Here is a 17,681-nt window from a genome sequence, read left to right as displayed (position 1 = left end):
TCCTACGTAGAGAACATTGTTGTTATGAGTGGGGGCTAGTGAATAATCACATTAGTCTAGTGATGGGAGGTCAGTTGAACAACCTAATCCCCATAATGTTTGAAATGACTATTTTGAGCATCGGACCAATGGTTCAGCATTCTATTGGAGATGCATCGCAAATGGGAAGTCAATTCCAAGCATTTGGTCTAAAAACGCAAGGATAAAATAATATAGATTAGTAAACAAGGTTTTTGAAGACCAAATTAACAAGAACATGGAACCGAATATTAATTATATGGTTATTAAGAGAAAGTGTGTTACTAATCATCTGATTGATGTGAAGGAAGTATTCGGATTGATGAAGAAATGTGACCTCGTGTTGGACCTTGAAAATTGTACATTTAGAGTTAGTTCACGAAATTTGTCTAAGGTATATGATCATCTAGAAGGGAATATAACCCAATATTGAGAAGATAAAGGTATTCATAGACATGAAACCTCCTAAAAACTTGAATGAATGAGGTAACTTGAATGAATGAGGTATAAAAATTGAATGAGAGCATCACGTCCTTAGATAGACTATCTCATCTTCGGCAAAGAGATGTTTGCCCTTTTATGAGGCTATAAAAAGGCCAATTATTTTAAAGGGAGTGAGGAATGTCAAGTAGCATTCAAAGATACGAAGAAGTTTCTCTCTAATCCCCCGCTAATGATGAGGTGATTTATTTGTATCTATCAGTTATTGATAACACCATATGCATTGTGGTAGTGAGAGAGGAACTGGGCCAGCTGTTCCCAGAGCAAAGTCATGAAGGATATAAAGCTGAGGTATTCTAAAATATAAAAGATGGCATTAGTAATCGTGTATTGTGACCATACTTCAAGGCACATGTAGTAATGGTTCGCAGGAACATGCATTTAGAAAACAGTCTTGCAAAATCTAGAGACTTATGGATAGATGGTAGAATGGGATGTTAGACTTAGTCAATTTGACATACGGTTTGAAAAATTTAAATTACTTCGGTCCACAAAATGAAAGGGTAACATCTGATTGGTGTAATTAAATGATCAGAAATTTAGTATGTCAATTCAACCTTTAAACAAAGTCATTGAAACTGAGTTTTTTCTTTCACTTCAGGAACTAATCACATCACATCTCATCACCTCATCTCTTAATTTGTTTATGTCCAAGTCCTCTCACCATATTTTAATCAAGATAATATAGCTATGGACTATGTTGCACCAAAACTCTTTTTCGCTAGAGCTTTTTTGCATCTCGTGTTCATGTTCGTTTCCGTTTTCATTACCGTTTTCGTGCACTGTACACTATGGAACATCATATCATAGATGAAAGAATAACAAGAAAACAGACAAAAACGTAAACATAATAATTATGCATCAATAGGATATTACAGATCAAACGGTAATTCGCGCTACAAAACTACGCACTAAATTATCAGCAAATACAATAATTCGATGTTCTTGGACCGAACAATGAAAACATAGGCAACTCCAAATACTAAGAAAGAAACTAGAAAGATTAGTACAAACTGCTGTTCTGCAAAGGGAGTTAGAAAACCTGGTTACCTTACTACATCATTTACAACTTCTTGTTTTTTTTCATAAGCTAATGCCTATTATCCAACCAACTGTGAGCATTCTCTTGCAGTCAGTATATATGGCAATTCTCGTGATGCTGTTGCAGAATTCCCTGCGAAAAAACGCGACATTTATCAGATAAAATCGACTTATTTTGAGCAGGAAACATGAGAAACCTATGCTGCTTACCTTAGTACAATTGCTCCCAACAGCATTTGTTATTGCTGGAGGATTCAGATGGAACTGTTCTCCGACACGCGGCAGAAAAGAAGCTCCTGGATCGAGAGAAATGGGGTTGTCATCCTTATTAGCAACATGCCTATCCTCGGTTAGCTGGAAACCGAAGAGTCTGCAGCTGCTTTTACAGGAGGATACCAAATCTTGACTTGCTCTAAATGGTGACTGAGCTACATGAGGCTGTGAAACACCGTGTTGTTGAATATGTCCAGAACTTATTCCCCACGGATTGTCCCTTTCGAGAATGTGAGAAGAATGTGAGGACGACGAGAGCTTTTCACCATATGTTCCAGGATTGCGAAACCAGCTTCGAGCATTCCCTCCGTGCTCCACTTGATCATTGTAATTGTTGTACACGGGAATTTGGTTAGGAACTGCATTGCTAGCTTGCTGAAACATTAGTACCGATGATGGTGAAGATGCCTGCTGCGTTGGCGGGCGCATATGAGCATTAAAACCCTGCAACATTGCAGGCCATCTATTTCTCGAGCTCGTCACTTGAGCACCATCGGAGCTTCCAAAACAACCATTTTGATCACAAGCCTCGTTAGAACCAGTGGAGGCTCGTCCAAATGTTGAACTTGGAATGATTTCTTGACCTTGCAAGACCTTGTGGAATCTAAAAGATTCACCAAAGCTCATGCTTTTAAATGTAACATCAGAGTTCAAAGCGGAGTCCCTGGCACCATTTCTTGTTTTAGAAAACCCAGTACCGTGCATGCCAGGTAAATGCCTCCGCATCTCTGACGGATGCTGATTCTGATCAGCACCATCATAAGGAGAATTAAAACTCATAATTTCTTGACCTTGCAAGACCTTCTGGAACCTTGAAGGTTCCCCAAAGTCTGATGCACCAATCCCATCTGCTAGGAAAACACAATGACCAGTCAATAACGCATTAGTAATCAAAGAAAAAATAGCATCTCCTAAGAAGGCAAGACAGACCAGGAATTGGAAATTCAGGCTTTGACGAAGGTAATCCCGATCTGCACCTTTTCAGACCAGATGCTACAAAGCTATTGGAATTCGGAACCGGACCAGATGGCTCAATTTCCCACGGAGAAACCCTGCTGTGCCTGCTAGTCTCCATATCATCCCATCTTACCTATAAAATGCATAGAGGTAAAACAAAGTATGAGTGCCTCCAAGAGATATGCAGACCGAGCAAATGGATGCTTCAGCTTTCAAAGATAAAACTGAATTAACTAACACGTACCACGAGGCATCTCCATTTCGAACGAGGCCATCTCGCAGGATCCAGGTCACTGATTCCGGTTACTATTCCCATGTATCTGCCAAAGAGACTTCAGTCAGCATTTTGACAATATAATCAATATCAAGTACTAGATAACCAAAAATATGAAACCTTCTCTCCGCTGCATCTTCTGTTTCGAAACGCATTTTGAACCTCATTCCAACAGAAAACGAGTGGTCAAGGCTCTTTACGAACTTGTGAAAAGGTACTATGAACTCTGAGGAGCTGGCCCTACAAAGTACCAAATACACTAGGAAACATTAGAGACAGAGAAATTAGATTGAAATCATGGACAGTCTTAGAATGTCATTTTGCAGAACTAACTGGCACATACAAGTGAACATTCATTATATGCTAATGATGATGAACACATTTGCATCATGCCAAAACATTTACAATCTCCGTAGTTAATTGTTTAATCGAAAATATCCGCTTGCAAGTTCTCTCTTTGTTCAACCCCAGCAGTTTTTCAGTTCAATAGGAAGCATGAAAATACCTTGGATTGTAGTAAATGTTGAAAACACTTCTCATGGACATAGCATTAACTACATCAGTGAGAGTGTTGTGGTTCAACTGCTGACTACATAGAGTTGGAAAAGCAGCAGCTCCTTTGACTTGTGCGGCTCTTCGGATTCCTAGTCTCAGTTCTCCGTCCTCCCCCCTGACATAACATACTACATAAGAATCAATAGCGAAAATCATTTACAGCTTCCATAAAAACAGGATTCTGTACCTAAGAAACAACACAGCATCTCCGGAAACAAGTTTCTTCTTATTAACAAATGCACTCCATCCTGTAGTGAGCAAATGCCTCCGGGGTTGCCCTGTTTGGACCGAAAAGGAACGTGCATCAATTCAAAGGAATGATTTTTCAGTAAAGATAGAGGCACATATGCAATTTCCTAATACATACCGCGGTAGATGTGTCGAAACTTCCACTCAAACCCGTGCAGATCCTTGGCTACAAGCTCTTGTGAAGGCCTTTGCTGAGTATAATCCTACAAAACCAATTCACTTGATTCAACATACATAACAACAACATAACAGGCATAGCAAGATCCAAGTTGCAGTGCACCCGAAAATGCTCACTCGAAAACTAAGAAAACACATGAACTTCGCTTACCAAGGGAGGAAAGCAGTCCTCAGCAGCACGACGAGGGACCGAAAAGCCTCCATGTGTGCTAGTATCTGAGGCAGTAAGGGTTTTACAGAACATATGAGGTGTAGTTGATTTCACACTCGCTTCCATATCCTCCTCTTCTCCATCCCCCTCAATTTTCCCTTGGTTGAACTTCTGATCAATTTGCTACACAGAACAGCACAATGTTTCAAGGCAAGATCAACTCCAACTCAGAAATTTCAATCATCCCCAAACTAGAAAACACCACAAGGAGACAACATTTTCAAAACTCCAACCCAAGAATCAATTACAAGAGCATTTTTTTCCCATTTGGTAACCATTAAAATCATTGTAAAATGAATCTATGAAGCTATTGCCTTAAATAGTCATGGTTCACTTGTCCAATTATGTTTACTATCCTCTAATGGTCTCAAGAAGAAACATTCACTTAATTTATAATCAAAAGGAAATATAAAATTAGAAAACACCAACCTCAGACTCAGGAAGCAGTGAAACTTGTGCATAAACCTCATCATTATCTGCCTCTGCCTGTCAAAGAAAAATAATTAAAATAAAAAGATTGCACATTTAACCACAAAACAACAGCAGATTACATTCCAATTGGTCCTCAACCTTCACAAACATAAAACAATATAGTACTCAAGTACTCTTGGTAATTTAAAAACACTTAAAATAAGTTCAATTCTCAAGAACTGAAAACCAAAAGCTGTAAAAACCCCCCATTTGGGCACAAATAGAAATTCATAAAAGTGATAAAATTTACATGGAGTTTGACATCAACAACCCGGCAGAAGACATGAGAAGGAAGATCATAGGCTGCAAGAGGTAAATCAGGAAGTTCCTCCAAGTGACCCTGAGGGAAGTAAACCACAACACTCCCTCTCTTTGGTAGAGATATAAGTGGACCAGCACAAGCATGCCAAAGCTCCAAACAAACAGACGAAGAACCACAGGGAGTTGGATTAGAAGCACTTAAAGCAGAAGCAGAAGAAGAGGATGGAGAAGACAAAGACCCAGAAGACGGTGTCGTTTCATCCTCCTCAGTAGTATTAAGATCTATCATACCCACCATTATTCCCCCAAAACCAAACTAACCAACAAGGATAAAGAGTTGAACTTGGAAAAGATTTAGACAATTGAAGAGAAAAGAGAGAGCTTTCATGGCTGCTGCTGCATTAGTGCAAGTTAAACATAAAAAGAGATTGGGGGAAGAGGCAGCAAGAGTCTTAAAAAGAGAGAGACCCTTTTCTTCCTCTCTCTCTTTCTCTCTTTCTCTCAACTCAATGTGCTTTGCTTTTGCAATATATCAAATCAAAGCTTGCTTTTTTATCATTACTGCTCAATTTTTTTGGGGCTGAAATAGAATTAATGGAGGATGGGAAGTGATTACTGAATCCTTTTCTTTTCTTTTCTATTTTTGAGGGGTTTTCTTTTCTTTTTCTCATCAAAAAATAAAAAAAACTGAGACGCAGAGCAGCAGTGTATTGCTCTGCTGCTATGCTGCAATGCTGAGAAGACTGCTGGAGGATGTGATGTGTGGCAGAGAGATAGAGAGAGAGTGTGTGTTGCTTTTTTATTTATTTATTTTTACTACTTTTTATGAGGGTTTTGTTAGTTAATTACCCAATACCCAAAAAATAATAATTATAATAATATCCAAATCTAACTAAACTAAACTAGATATTAAGAAAATGTATATATAGAGTGGGAGTGAGAAGGGTTCTCTGTACGGATCCCTGTATTTCCGGGCGGATGTCTATTCTGTCCCCTTCCACTACCTATATTTCTCTCATGTCCCTCCCCCTCTATTTGCTTTACTATGCCCCTAATCCTTGTTTAGAGTAAATAATTATAACACTCCATTCCCCAACTTCAACAAAATATACTACTCCATTGTTAGCCGGTGCGATTAGGGATGTCAAGGAACATAGCATTCGTGACTAATATCAATTCTAATTCTTTATCTGTTTATCTATTGAATTACTCATCCCGTCTCATTACTTTAAGAATTATACTCTTTGAATCTCATTCTTGTCTCATTTAATTCCTGGATACTCACGGGTATTTTTACACATTAAGAATCAACAAAATCATCCACGAAATCAACAAAACCTTGTAATAGAATTGATGAATCAAGAATCTGATCTACAGAATTGAGAAAGAAGATTACAAAAGAGAAGATGAAGAAAAATAGCATTTACACAAGCAAGAGAATAATGAAAAGAAGTGAGGTCTAACTATCTAACAGATTCTTGTGTGTAACCGATTATAAGAGGAGAAAAGACTAAACTACCCTTTAATGTAAAATTACAGATTATATTCCAATTACCCCCTCAAGTTGGAGTGCAAATAGTTAAGTTAAAACTCCAAGTTTGTTTAAGAAATAATTAAAAAGCTTTGTTGGTAAAGTTTTAGTTAAAATGTCTGTAATTTGATGCAATGTTGGTCTGGACAAATGATGAAACAATTCTGCCCTATGTTTTTCTCAAATAAAGTGGCAATTCAACTCTATATGTCTAGTCCTCTCATGAAAAGAATCACTGGTAAGATATATGACAAATTGATTATCACACAAAAAAGAAGTGGAACTAAGCTTGTGATGAATAAGGTAACCATTGAATATCATTTATAACATAGGTCAATCACCTATATTCGGCTTCAGTTGAAGATCTAAAGAATGTTGCCTGCTTTTTACTCTTTCAGAATATTGATGTATGCCCTAAAAAGAAAAAAAACAGTAACATAACGCATGGTATCAACACAAGTTGCCCAATTAGAATCTGCAAAAGCCTTTAGGGCAATCTCAGATTTTGTTGAATAGAATAAGCCTTTCCTTGTATCACCCTTAATGTATAACAAAACTCTTTTAGCAGCTTGAAGATGTTGACTTTTAGGTTGAGAAAGAAATTGACTCAAGGTATTGACAGCATAGGTGATGTCTAGGCTTGTATTTGTCAAATAGATGAGTCTGCATATAAGTCTTTTGTACTCTATTGGATCGGGCAAATAAATCCTTTGATTCTTAGATAACCTCAATGTTGAGTCCATAGGGTTTCTACTCATTTTGCAACTACAGTAATAAGCATACATCCTCTAGTGATTCCAAAGCATACTTGTGTTGTGAAATACTTAAGCTTGTAGAGATGTTTACAGTTTCCAATAAAGTACTTCAAGGTACCTAAATCTTTAATTTTGAATTGAGCATCTAAGTTAACTTTAACAACAATATTATTATTTAAGCATTCCCAACTAATATAATATCATCTACATATACCAAAAGAACTATGATATATTGTTGATGATGTTTCATAAACAGAGAATGATCTCACTCACACAGAGTATAACCATGCTTAGAAAGAAAAACAAATACCCTTGAAAACCATTGCCTACTAGCTTGTTTTACGTACAAATATCTTTGTAATTTATAAACTAAATTAGGTTTTGGTAAAGATAAATATGGAGGTGGCTGCATGTCAACTTCTTCTATTAATTCACCTGCAAAGCATTATTCATATCACACTAGTGTAAAAACCAATTTCGAATCATAGTTATAGCTAACACTAATCTCACAATACTAAGTTTAACTACATGTGAAAAAGTATCTGAATAATCTATCTCTTCTACACGTGCATATCTCTTAACAATGGAACTAAAATGGTCAACAATAAACTCATTATTAGAATCATCATTTTCAATATGATCATTCATAACCAAAGTATCATTTGAAGTTGGAATAGGTAAAGTATAATTTTGTTCAAAAAGTATGTCTATTGAAGTACATGTTTGCCTATTGACCATGGAATTCACAATTGGCATAAAGAGTGATTATTGATATACATCTTCATCATTTGGTAAGACACTAGCTAAAAAATCTGAATTTTTTTTTTTAGGAAGCTAAAAAATCTGATTTTTTTTTAGGAAACTAAAAAATCTGAAGTTAAAAACCGATTTTGTTCAAGAGACTAAAAAAGGACACCATTATGAAAAGGAAATTGATGTTCAATAAATTTAACATCTCTTGAAATAGTGTAAGAATGTGTTTCCAAATTTTAGACCTTATACCATTTTACCTATGGTTCAAAACCAACAAATACACAAGGAATATTTTTGGCATCAAATTTGTTTTTTCTGGATTGTCAATTAAAAATATACACTAAGCAACAAAAAAAATCCTCGGATTTTCATACACATGAGTTTTACCATTCAAAAAAGATTAAGGAGTTTTATTTAAAAAAGCTGGAGTAGGCATCATATTAATAAAAAAACTGCGTGCAAAATACAATCAGCCCAAAAAGAAAGTGGTAAAGAGGACTGAAACCTCAAAGCTCTAGCAACACTCACCAAATGTTGATGTTTCTTTTCAACAATATTGTTTTGTTGATTGGTATAAGGACATGGAAAAAAATTTGATATAAATACCCATCTCTAAGCAAAAACTAGTAATTTGCAATTCAGGTGCATTATCACTCCAAAAAACTTTAATTTCTTTTGAAAATGCACTTTAACATACTAATAAAACTCTTCAACACATTTGGTTGCCTGTGATTTATTCTTTAGAAGATATATCCATGTGTATCTACTCTAATCATATATCACACTGAGAAAGTATTTATAACCAGCAATAAACTCGGTGTGTAAAGGTCCCCAAATGTCTAAATGTACTGACTCAAATGTTGAAGCAGTTTGAGTAACACTAACAGGAAAAGAAAGTCTTTTCATTTTAGCTAAAGGATAAACATTATAGTCTATATGTTCATATTTATTACATGTAAAAATACAAGAAATGTCACTTATTTTATCTAATTTTGAAAAAGAAAAATGCCATAACCTATAGTGCCATAATTCCTTAGCAGAAAAGGGTTTAGGTTTATTATAAGGAACGGAAAGAGATGAAGCGGGACTAATAGGAAAATATGTTGAACTTTTATCTGGTAAAATGTAGAAGCCATTGTTGAGCTTAGCTCAACCAATCATATGTTGATGCTGAGTGTCCTGAATATTGCACACATCAACATCAAAATGACACTCAACAATAATAATAGATAAAATATTGAACTTGAAACTATGAATAAAGAAAACATTGTACACGATAAATGTAGAATTAACTTGCATGGTGCCTATCTTAGTGACAACAATTTGCTGACCATTAGACAATTTAACCACCATATTAACTTTCTTAATAGTACTAAACAAAACAATGTCATTAGTTATGTGATCTATAGCAAATTGTCCAAGATTGTAGAATTCTTATTACTACTATACCAAACTTTAAAGTTGTTTCTATTCCTTGATTAACGAACGAGACTGTCATATTGGTTCGTTGTTGTTGGAGAAGTTTTATGGAAATAAGCCCTCATTTCCTACCACTAAACAATTCCTCCCTATTGATTTGGAAATAGAGTGAAAATTTAAAAAGCGAATATTAGGATACATTAACATTTTTTTATTGATATTCACTTTGAGACGAAAGCATCCTTAGCAGAAATGTTGTTACACTTATTATTTAGTTATCATCAACTTTATATAAAGTCGAATCAAATCCAAAATGATACATGTCAATTTATGATTTTTAATTATTTGAATGTCACTTCCTCATGTTGACACGTATCATTTTGAATTAATTTGATCTTGAATGCTAAGTTAAAGGAACAAATCGATACTCATTTTGATCTTACTAATAAATTTTAGGAGCCAAATTGATGTTTAACTCGACTAATTTTACATGTTTATATATTGGTCCGTAGTTGTTGGAGAAGTTTTATGGAAACAAGCCTTCATTTCCTACCACTAAACAACTCGTCCATATTGATTTGGAAATAGAGTGAAAATTTAAAAAGCGAATCTTATGATACATTAACATTTTTTTATTGATATTCACTTTGAGATGAATGCATTGTTGTTATACTTATTATTTAGTTATCATCAACTTGATATAAAGTTGAATCAATCTAAAATCATACATGTCAATATATGATTTGTAATTATTTAAATGTGTCACTTCCTAAACATGTATCATTTTGAATTAATTTGATCTTAAACGCTAAGTTAAGTTAAAGGAACAAATTAATACTCATCTTGATATTGGACTAAATTGATCTATTAATGAACTTTAGGACTAAAATTGATCTTTAGTCCCGCTAAATTTACATGTTTATATATTGATTCGTAGTTATTCCAATTCTTAATTTTGTTGGAAAAGTTATAAGGAAAACGAGCCCTTATTTTTTTATTGATTTGGAAATAGAGTGAAAAATTAATAGTGAATATTGGGAAACATTAATATTTTTTTATTAATATTCACATTGAGAAGCATGCATCATTAGCTGAAATGTTATTATAGTTATTATAATTTGTAATAAAAATATGCATTTATAATATATATTGTTATTTGATGAAAATATATAGGTGAATGTAGTAATGCTAATATATTGGAAGATCAGACTTTGCCAAAGTCCAACATTAAGTGAAGCTTACAAATGATATGATGTGTCCATGGATGTTAATGTGCATATGAGTGGAAGTGATTCAGATTTTATTTTCATTTACACTTTAATTTTCAGGATACATTGTTACTTGACATTTTCAATATATATTTAAACTGTTTGACATAATAAGAATTAATCTCACTAATGTGAGATACATGTATTTATTTAGACTGATTATGAGTTTTATGTAACCAACTCATACGTCAGTGGGATAAAAACTGTGGATTGGATTGAATTAGAGTATATAGGTTGAGGCCCAAGGTGCTCATGGGCTTTGATAATCTCGGCCCGTAAAAAACACAAGCTTTGATCATCTCGGCCCGTACGAATTGCACAAAAAAAATAAAAAAATCCATCGAATTTATAAATATTAATCTAAAATTTTATCATTTAATTGTAAAAAAAATAACAATGTTTGTGACTAAGAGAATTATAAATCCAAAGAGATTAACCTATTTAAATATACTGAGAAAGCCACTTGAATCCATCTCCATATCTCATTTTGCGGACAATGTTGTACATGAACACTTTATTTAATTTATATATGAATATATAATATTAAGTAATTTATATATAAATATTTAATTACAAAATGAATATGTAAACTAAATATGCATAGCTCTAAAGGATAGCTTTATTCATGGGTCTCACCAGCAGATTCTTTGTTTTTCTTGCTCTTTTCCTTCTGCATCTCTTCTCACTTTACCCTTTCTATCTCCATCTTTTCTTCGAAGACCATCTTCTCCTTCTGTAATTCTTTCTTCGAATTCACTCTGTCCAGCGCTAACACTTTTGACAAATCCATTTTCTCCTTCTCAATGTCGAGTGTCTGCGTCAATTTGTTACTTTCGGTGGTAGCATAAACCTCGACAAATTTTTCTAGAGCAGCAGCTAAAGCCCTTATGGCATCTGATAGTGTCGTCCCTGACTGATTGGTCATCTCCGTCGACACCGGTGGACATAGTTGGGGGGAGGGAGCTTGTGTTTCGGGAGCTTGTGTCCTATTGGAAACGTTACATTGAAAAAACAAATCCAACGCCCCATAATGAACCCATATCGACCTAACATCAGAGGACTCGACTTTAGCTCTTTATGCCTTGTATCTTCTTTTAAGCGAGTCCATTTTGGTTCTGCATTGAGTAATTGTTTTCTGGGTTCCATGACTAGTATTAACCTCTCGAGCGACATCCTCCCAGTCCTTCTCACGAATAGGACCAATATTCAACTCCAAGTACCTCCTCGTCCAAACATCAATCAGAGTGAAGTTTGCTGCCTCACTCCAGCAATCTTTAGCCCGGGAGTAAGAATTGTCCATAGAAAGAAGGTTAGGAGAATGTTTAGCAGAGACAATTTTAGCAGAGAGAATGTTTAGCAGACTAAGAAAATGTTTTTCACAGGTTAGAGATATAAATAAGAGAAAGGATAGGAGCCTATTTTGAATTGAAGTATATGACAATATTTATTTTTTTGAGAAGTTATATGGATGGTAATAATTTTGATTAAGTGACTATATGGTAGTAATTTTCAATTTAGAATCAATTAGAGATTATATGCCAATAAATAAAAGATTACCTAAATTTAGTTATTCACATTGAATTGAAGTATATGGCAATATATATATATATATATATATATATATATATATATTGAGAAGTTATATGGATAGTAATAATTTTGATTAAGTGACTATATGGTAGTAATTTTCAATTTAGAATCAATTAGAGATTATATGCTAATAATAAAAGATTACCTAAATTTAGGTATTCACATTGAATTGAAGTATATGGCAATATTTTTTCTTTTTTTTTACCCATAACATTGATAATTTGGTTCAATTTCAGTCACTATTATAAAGCACATATATTTTGTTCCTTCTTCCGCACTAATTGCATATCAGTTAGTTCTAAAAAAGAATTCATATGTTTTATAATTAAATAATAAAATTTGAAATTAATATTTATAAATTCGGTGGATTTTTTTATTTACTCATTGAAGTTCATATATATCTAAAAAATTCCTCGTTGAAGTTCATATTTTATTGGATAAATAATTTATTAGTCCTTAAGTTTTTGCATATTACACTACTTCATTACTCTGTTTTTAAAAACACAGTATAACTTTCGTGAGTGTTGACAAAACTATCTACTTAGGCTCTCCCTGTGGTGGAGCCATGACTCAAACCTCGGGGGGGTGGGGGGCTCCATTGTATATAGAATTTTTTTTTTTCGTATGACGACTCAAGAATACTAAAATAAGTATTACTTCTTACATCAGTATAAACAAAATAATAACTCCAAACTTACACAATGTTTTAAAATAATAACTCCAAACTTACATCAAGACGTAAATAATAATTACAGGCACGTAACGACACCAAGCCTGAACTTTTGGACTAAAATCCCTATATCACAAATTCAATCCAATTCAATTTAATCAAAATCCTTAGACACCATCATTTCAATTCAATTCACCAATTAAATCCAATTGAATCTAACTCAATTTAATCAAAATTCTTAAATATCACAAATTCAATGCAATTCACCAATTCAATCCAATCCAACTTAATCAAAATCCCTAATATCCCTAAATATCACCAATTGAATCTGATTCAATCCAATCCAATTCAATTTAATTCACCAATTGAATCCAATTCAATTTAATAAAAATCTCTAAATACTACCAATTCAATTTTATCCCATTCAATTTAATCAAAATCCCTAAAAGCCTAAATATAAAATCCTTAAAATCCCTAAATAAGCAAAAACCCTAATTTAAAGATTTACCTCTCTGTGTCTCTCCTCCTAAGCAGCGGCGATGGCGACGTCTCCTCTCCTTGTCAGTCTAATTCGGGACGGTGACTCTTCCTCACGCCGTCGGCGTTGCAGCGGTCAACCTTCCTTCCTTTCGCGATTTGCAAAGTTTCACCACGAAGGAGAATACTTAATTCCCATCCAATTTTCTTTTTGCTGCATACACGTCCTTTCCAATGTTTTTAGTTAGACTTAAATGAAACGACGTCAATGTTCTACAAAAAGATTTCATGTTTTTTATAATTAAATGATAAAATGTGAGATTAATATTTATAAATTCGGTGGATTTTTTGATTTTTTTGTGCAATTCGTACGGAAGACAGTATTTTTATTTATTTTTTCACATCTCAACATATGTTTATGATTTGTTACTCGTAAAATGCATGCTCTTTTTTATTATTATTATTCAAAAAAAACTACGGTTTCCTAAATTTGATATTTATCAATCCCTAATTGACTTAATGATGCGATATAATAATAACATGAAAAATGGTGTTATTCTAATCAAATTTTGAAGTGAAATAATAAAAAATTTAGATTTATCGGGTGCCAATGTATAAATTTCAGCATTAGTTTCACTCTATGCAAAATCTGTAACAGATTGAGTATCGATCACCAACAAAATTATCTGTCGACAAGGCTTAAAATCTATAGTTTATAACATGTTAGATGAATATTTGTTTTTTTACTCTGCCACTATAATCAATCTAACACTTAGCTGACTAAACTTGTTGAGCTTAGCTCAACCAATCATATGTTGATGTTGAGTGTCCTGAATATTGCATACATCAACATCAAAATAACACTCAACAATCCTACTAACAGATAAAATATTGAACTTGAAACTATGAATAAAGAAAACATTGTACAAGATAAGTGTAGAATTAACTTTTGGGGATTTTAATGATATTGCTCTTATGAGCGATCAAAGAGGGGGTGGGAACCACTATGTTAACAGGTGCCTTAACCATAAACAGAATATGGATTTATGTGGGCTTTCGGATCTGGGAGCTGCTGGCCATAAATTTACTTGGAAGCGCAATAATGTGTTTGTTCGTTTGGACAAAGTTTATGCGAATGTTGCAGCTATGGTGTCTATCTTAGTGACAATAATTTACTGATTATTAGGCAATTTAACCACCATATTATTGAATTTCTTAATAGTAATAAACAAAACAATGTCATTAGTTATATGATCTATAGCACCACTATCCAAAATCCAACTAACTCTTAAATCCAACAAATTAGAAGCAGTGAACGAATTCAAAATGTAAGAAGAATTTGGAAGTATACTTGAAACCATATAAACATTACCAGTTTTATCTTGATTTACATCACCAGCATCCAGAATACCCATCAATTATGTATAATGAGCTTTAGGGCTTGTTTGGATGGAGGTATTTTAAAGTAAGTGAGGGTAAGTGAGGGTAGCTAATCTTGTTTGTTTTGAGGTGTAATTGAATATAATAGTAAGTGAGGGTAGGTGAGGTGAAATTTGACTAATTTTCTTTACACCCCAAATTGGAGGGTAGGGAGGTAACAGATTTTCCTTTTCCAAAATTACCCTCTATATTTTATTTTAAAATAAGACATTGTTTGGATATAAAAGTAATTTTGTATATAACTTACCTTACCTTACTTTACCTTACCATCAAACCAAACACAATTACATTATTAAACCATCACTTACCTTACCTTCTATCCAAACACAACAAATTATTTCATTCACTTCACTTACCTTACCCTACCTTACTTTACTTTAAAATACCCCCATCCAAACAAGGCCTTAGACAACATGATGCTACCCACATGATCTCCTATGGAAGACTAGGCAACCAAGAAAGAAACGAAACTAGGTTGACTTGATTCTTTAACAATAACATTCTTAGTAGTATTTCCTTTCTTGTTCTCTGTGAATTTAAAATTTGGCGGAAACCCATGTTTTCTATAACATTGATGCACTGTGTCGCCAGGTTTTGTCACAATGGCTACATTTAGGACTTTCCCTTTTGTTATCATAAAACTGTCATTTATCATAGAATTTGCTTTTCTTGTTGTAAAACTAAGGACAGAGCTAAAGTAATATCAGACAAAGGTTTCATCATAAATATATCTGACCAAACATATAGAGGTGGAAAATTAATAAGTTCTTCCCACATAGTCATTTGTTGTGTATAATGGTCAGTAATAGTTAAAGAACTTTAAGGAAAAGTATACAATTGCTCCTACAATTCAAAAATCTTAATAAAATCTCATTGGCCAAAACGTTTTTCCAAGTTATTTTGAGCATCAACATAATTATCAAACCATTGAACACTTTGTGCAATTGAAGGAATAACTGACCTACTAATCCCTGAGAAAATCATCATATGACAACGCTTCTAGGAAAACCGATTCATATTTGTTATAGCATGAATTTCCAAAGTTCATCAATGAAAGTCATTCTTGGTTGGAGGAATGGGACGGGTTTAACATCCCTGGAAAATCTCTCCTTTTTCTTCAAGCAAAGGAAATTTTCATGAAAATATGATATTATGGCACCCCTAGGAACTGGAAAGGAAGTCATTATCTATTTCCAATACAAGCATAGCCATATAACTTTTATTTCATCAATTAACCTTGATTTCTCATAAGATGTTGTGAACAAAATGTCAAATAAGCAAAAAAACTTACCTTAAGAATGTTGGTACCACATTCTTCTGCAGTTTTTTGTGTGCTACAATTTCTCTGTTGAGTCTTTGGATGAGACCAAAGAGAGATTCTTGGAGGAGATGGTGCATATTTATGCAAAAATGAGCCATAAGCACCATATTTAGCCTCTGAAAGAAAAAATGTCCACCAATCATTATCATATATAAAAATATCCCACCAATACTTTTATGAATCTTGAACAACTTTCATTTGGAGTCACTTATCCAATTCCTTTTTAGAAACCTCAACCTCAAAATCCTTTTGAAAATGGCCCAACACATTTTGAATCTTCTCATCCTTTAGCAAAATAAAGAAACTATGATTCACTTGCATAAAAAGAAGCATGGTAATACATGAAAGATATGACAAGTGCACACCTTATTCAAATTGACAAATCATTATTCAAATTGACAAATCATTGTAATAAAAGGTCAATTAAATCAACTGCAACAAATCTAGCCCTCTACAATCGAATGATCGTAATCCACAAAGAATTTAGTTAAGAATAATATCTCAAGTATAACTTTTATTCAAATGATTGTATATCTCTAAGTATAAATTTTATTCAAATGATTGTCAATTAAATCAATTGCAACAAAATCTAACCCTCTATAACTTTTATTCAAATTATTGTATATCTCGAGTATAAATTTTAATGCAAACTTAATTAAAATAGTCATTCTGCAAGTGCATGTTTTTCATAGCATTTCCCTCCCATAAAAAATATGACAAACTTAGCTTGACAATCATCCTTTCCTACTTTCATGTTTTCTTTAAAGCTGACAAATAATTCATTTTAATGGTTATACCTAAAGCAAGAGTATAACCAAGTGAATCAATATTTAAATCATAAACCAATGCATTTTGCATATTAAACCCATTAACTGCTCAAGTGTGTTGGTCCCTTGTTTAGTTGCAAGTATAGTTCCAAGGGGGGGTTAGGAACTATTTAAACTTTTTTCGCAATTTAGGCAGACTTCTTTTTCTAAAGAAAAAGGTTTGAACAGCGGCGCTGAGTAAACAGCAAGATACTGGCTTAGTCAACAGGTGACTAGGTCAGTTCCTCAGCTTGAGTCAGGAGATAGCACTTGGAGTCTATTCCTGAACTCAGACGTTCAACGCGCACAACTCAACTTAACCTCTTTACTTGGTCAGTTTTGATTATTTAAGGCAAGCAATATAAATTAGGAGTTAAGGTTTAGAAATACTTCACTCAGCAGATTTATCCAGGTTCGGCTTCTTCTAAGCCTACGTCCTGTCCCCGGAACACTTCCGAGATTTCGAATCCTCTACTGAGCTCTTTAAAGGTAGAGCCTCAAACCTTTTACAATATCAGCAATTGAGTATGACAAGAGTACCTTCCTCTATACTTCTACTCAATCCTAATCTCTCCGCTGAGTACTTAAAACCGAGTACTCAGCCTCTCCTTTCTATTTCTAGAAATGATAAGTGTTTTTGTCCTAATACAAAGATGTGCTAAG

At 33.8% G+C, this 17,681-nt stretch overlaps 1 protein-coding gene across 2 annotated transcripts; it reads right to left on the bottom strand.

Annotated features, from left to right (window-relative positions):
• Positions 1-1,349: 1,349 nt before the first annotated feature.
• On the bottom strand, positions 1,350-5,769 carry LOC136233086 (auxin response factor 3-like). 2 transcript variants are annotated; one of them, XM_066022637.1, is made up of 11 exons: positions 4,978-5,769; positions 4,686-4,742; positions 4,197-4,379; positions 3,987-4,071; positions 3,807-3,897; positions 3,570-3,734; positions 3,185-3,304; positions 3,035-3,110; positions 2,764-2,923; positions 1,771-2,684; positions 1,350-1,693 (listed from the first exon to the last, which is right to left on the bottom strand). In XM_066022637.1, exons 1-11 carry the CDS (start codon positions 5,284-5,286, stop codon positions 1,652-1,654), a joined length of 2,202 nt encoding a protein of 733 aa, XP_065878709.1. In that variant the 5' UTR covers positions 5,287-5,769; the 3' UTR covers positions 1,350-1,651. The 2 variants fall into 2 exon arrangements, with proteins under 2 accessions (XP_065878709.1, XP_065878710.1); XM_066022638.1 differs by having other exon boundaries at positions 1,771-2,681; positions 4,978-5,767.
• Positions 5,770-17,681: the final 11,912 nt, after the last annotated feature.

This window comes from Euphorbia lathyris, chromosome 6, assembly GCF_963576675.1.
Source record: "Euphorbia lathyris chromosome 6, ddEupLath1.1, whole genome shotgun sequence".
NCBI lineage: Eukaryota > Viridiplantae > Streptophyta > Magnoliopsida > Malpighiales > Euphorbiaceae > Euphorbia > Euphorbia lathyris.
This window is presented reverse-complemented; position numbering and strand designations above follow the sequence as displayed.

Excerpts from the sequence above, each read along its gene's own strand:
- LOC136233086 (XM_066022637.1), bottom strand. The coding sequence starts at position 5,286 with ATGGTGGGTATGATAGATCTTAATACTACTGAGGAGGATGAAACGACA. Across the intron at positions 4,380-4,685 it reads CACTGCTTCCTGAGTCTGAG|CAAATTGATCAGAAGTTCAA; the intron begins GTTGGTGTTTTC and ends TGTTCTGTGTAG. Across the intron at positions 1,694-1,770 it reads TTGGGAGCAATTGTACTAAG|GGAATTCTGCAACAGCATCA; the intron begins GTAAGCAGCATA and ends GTTTTTTCGCAG.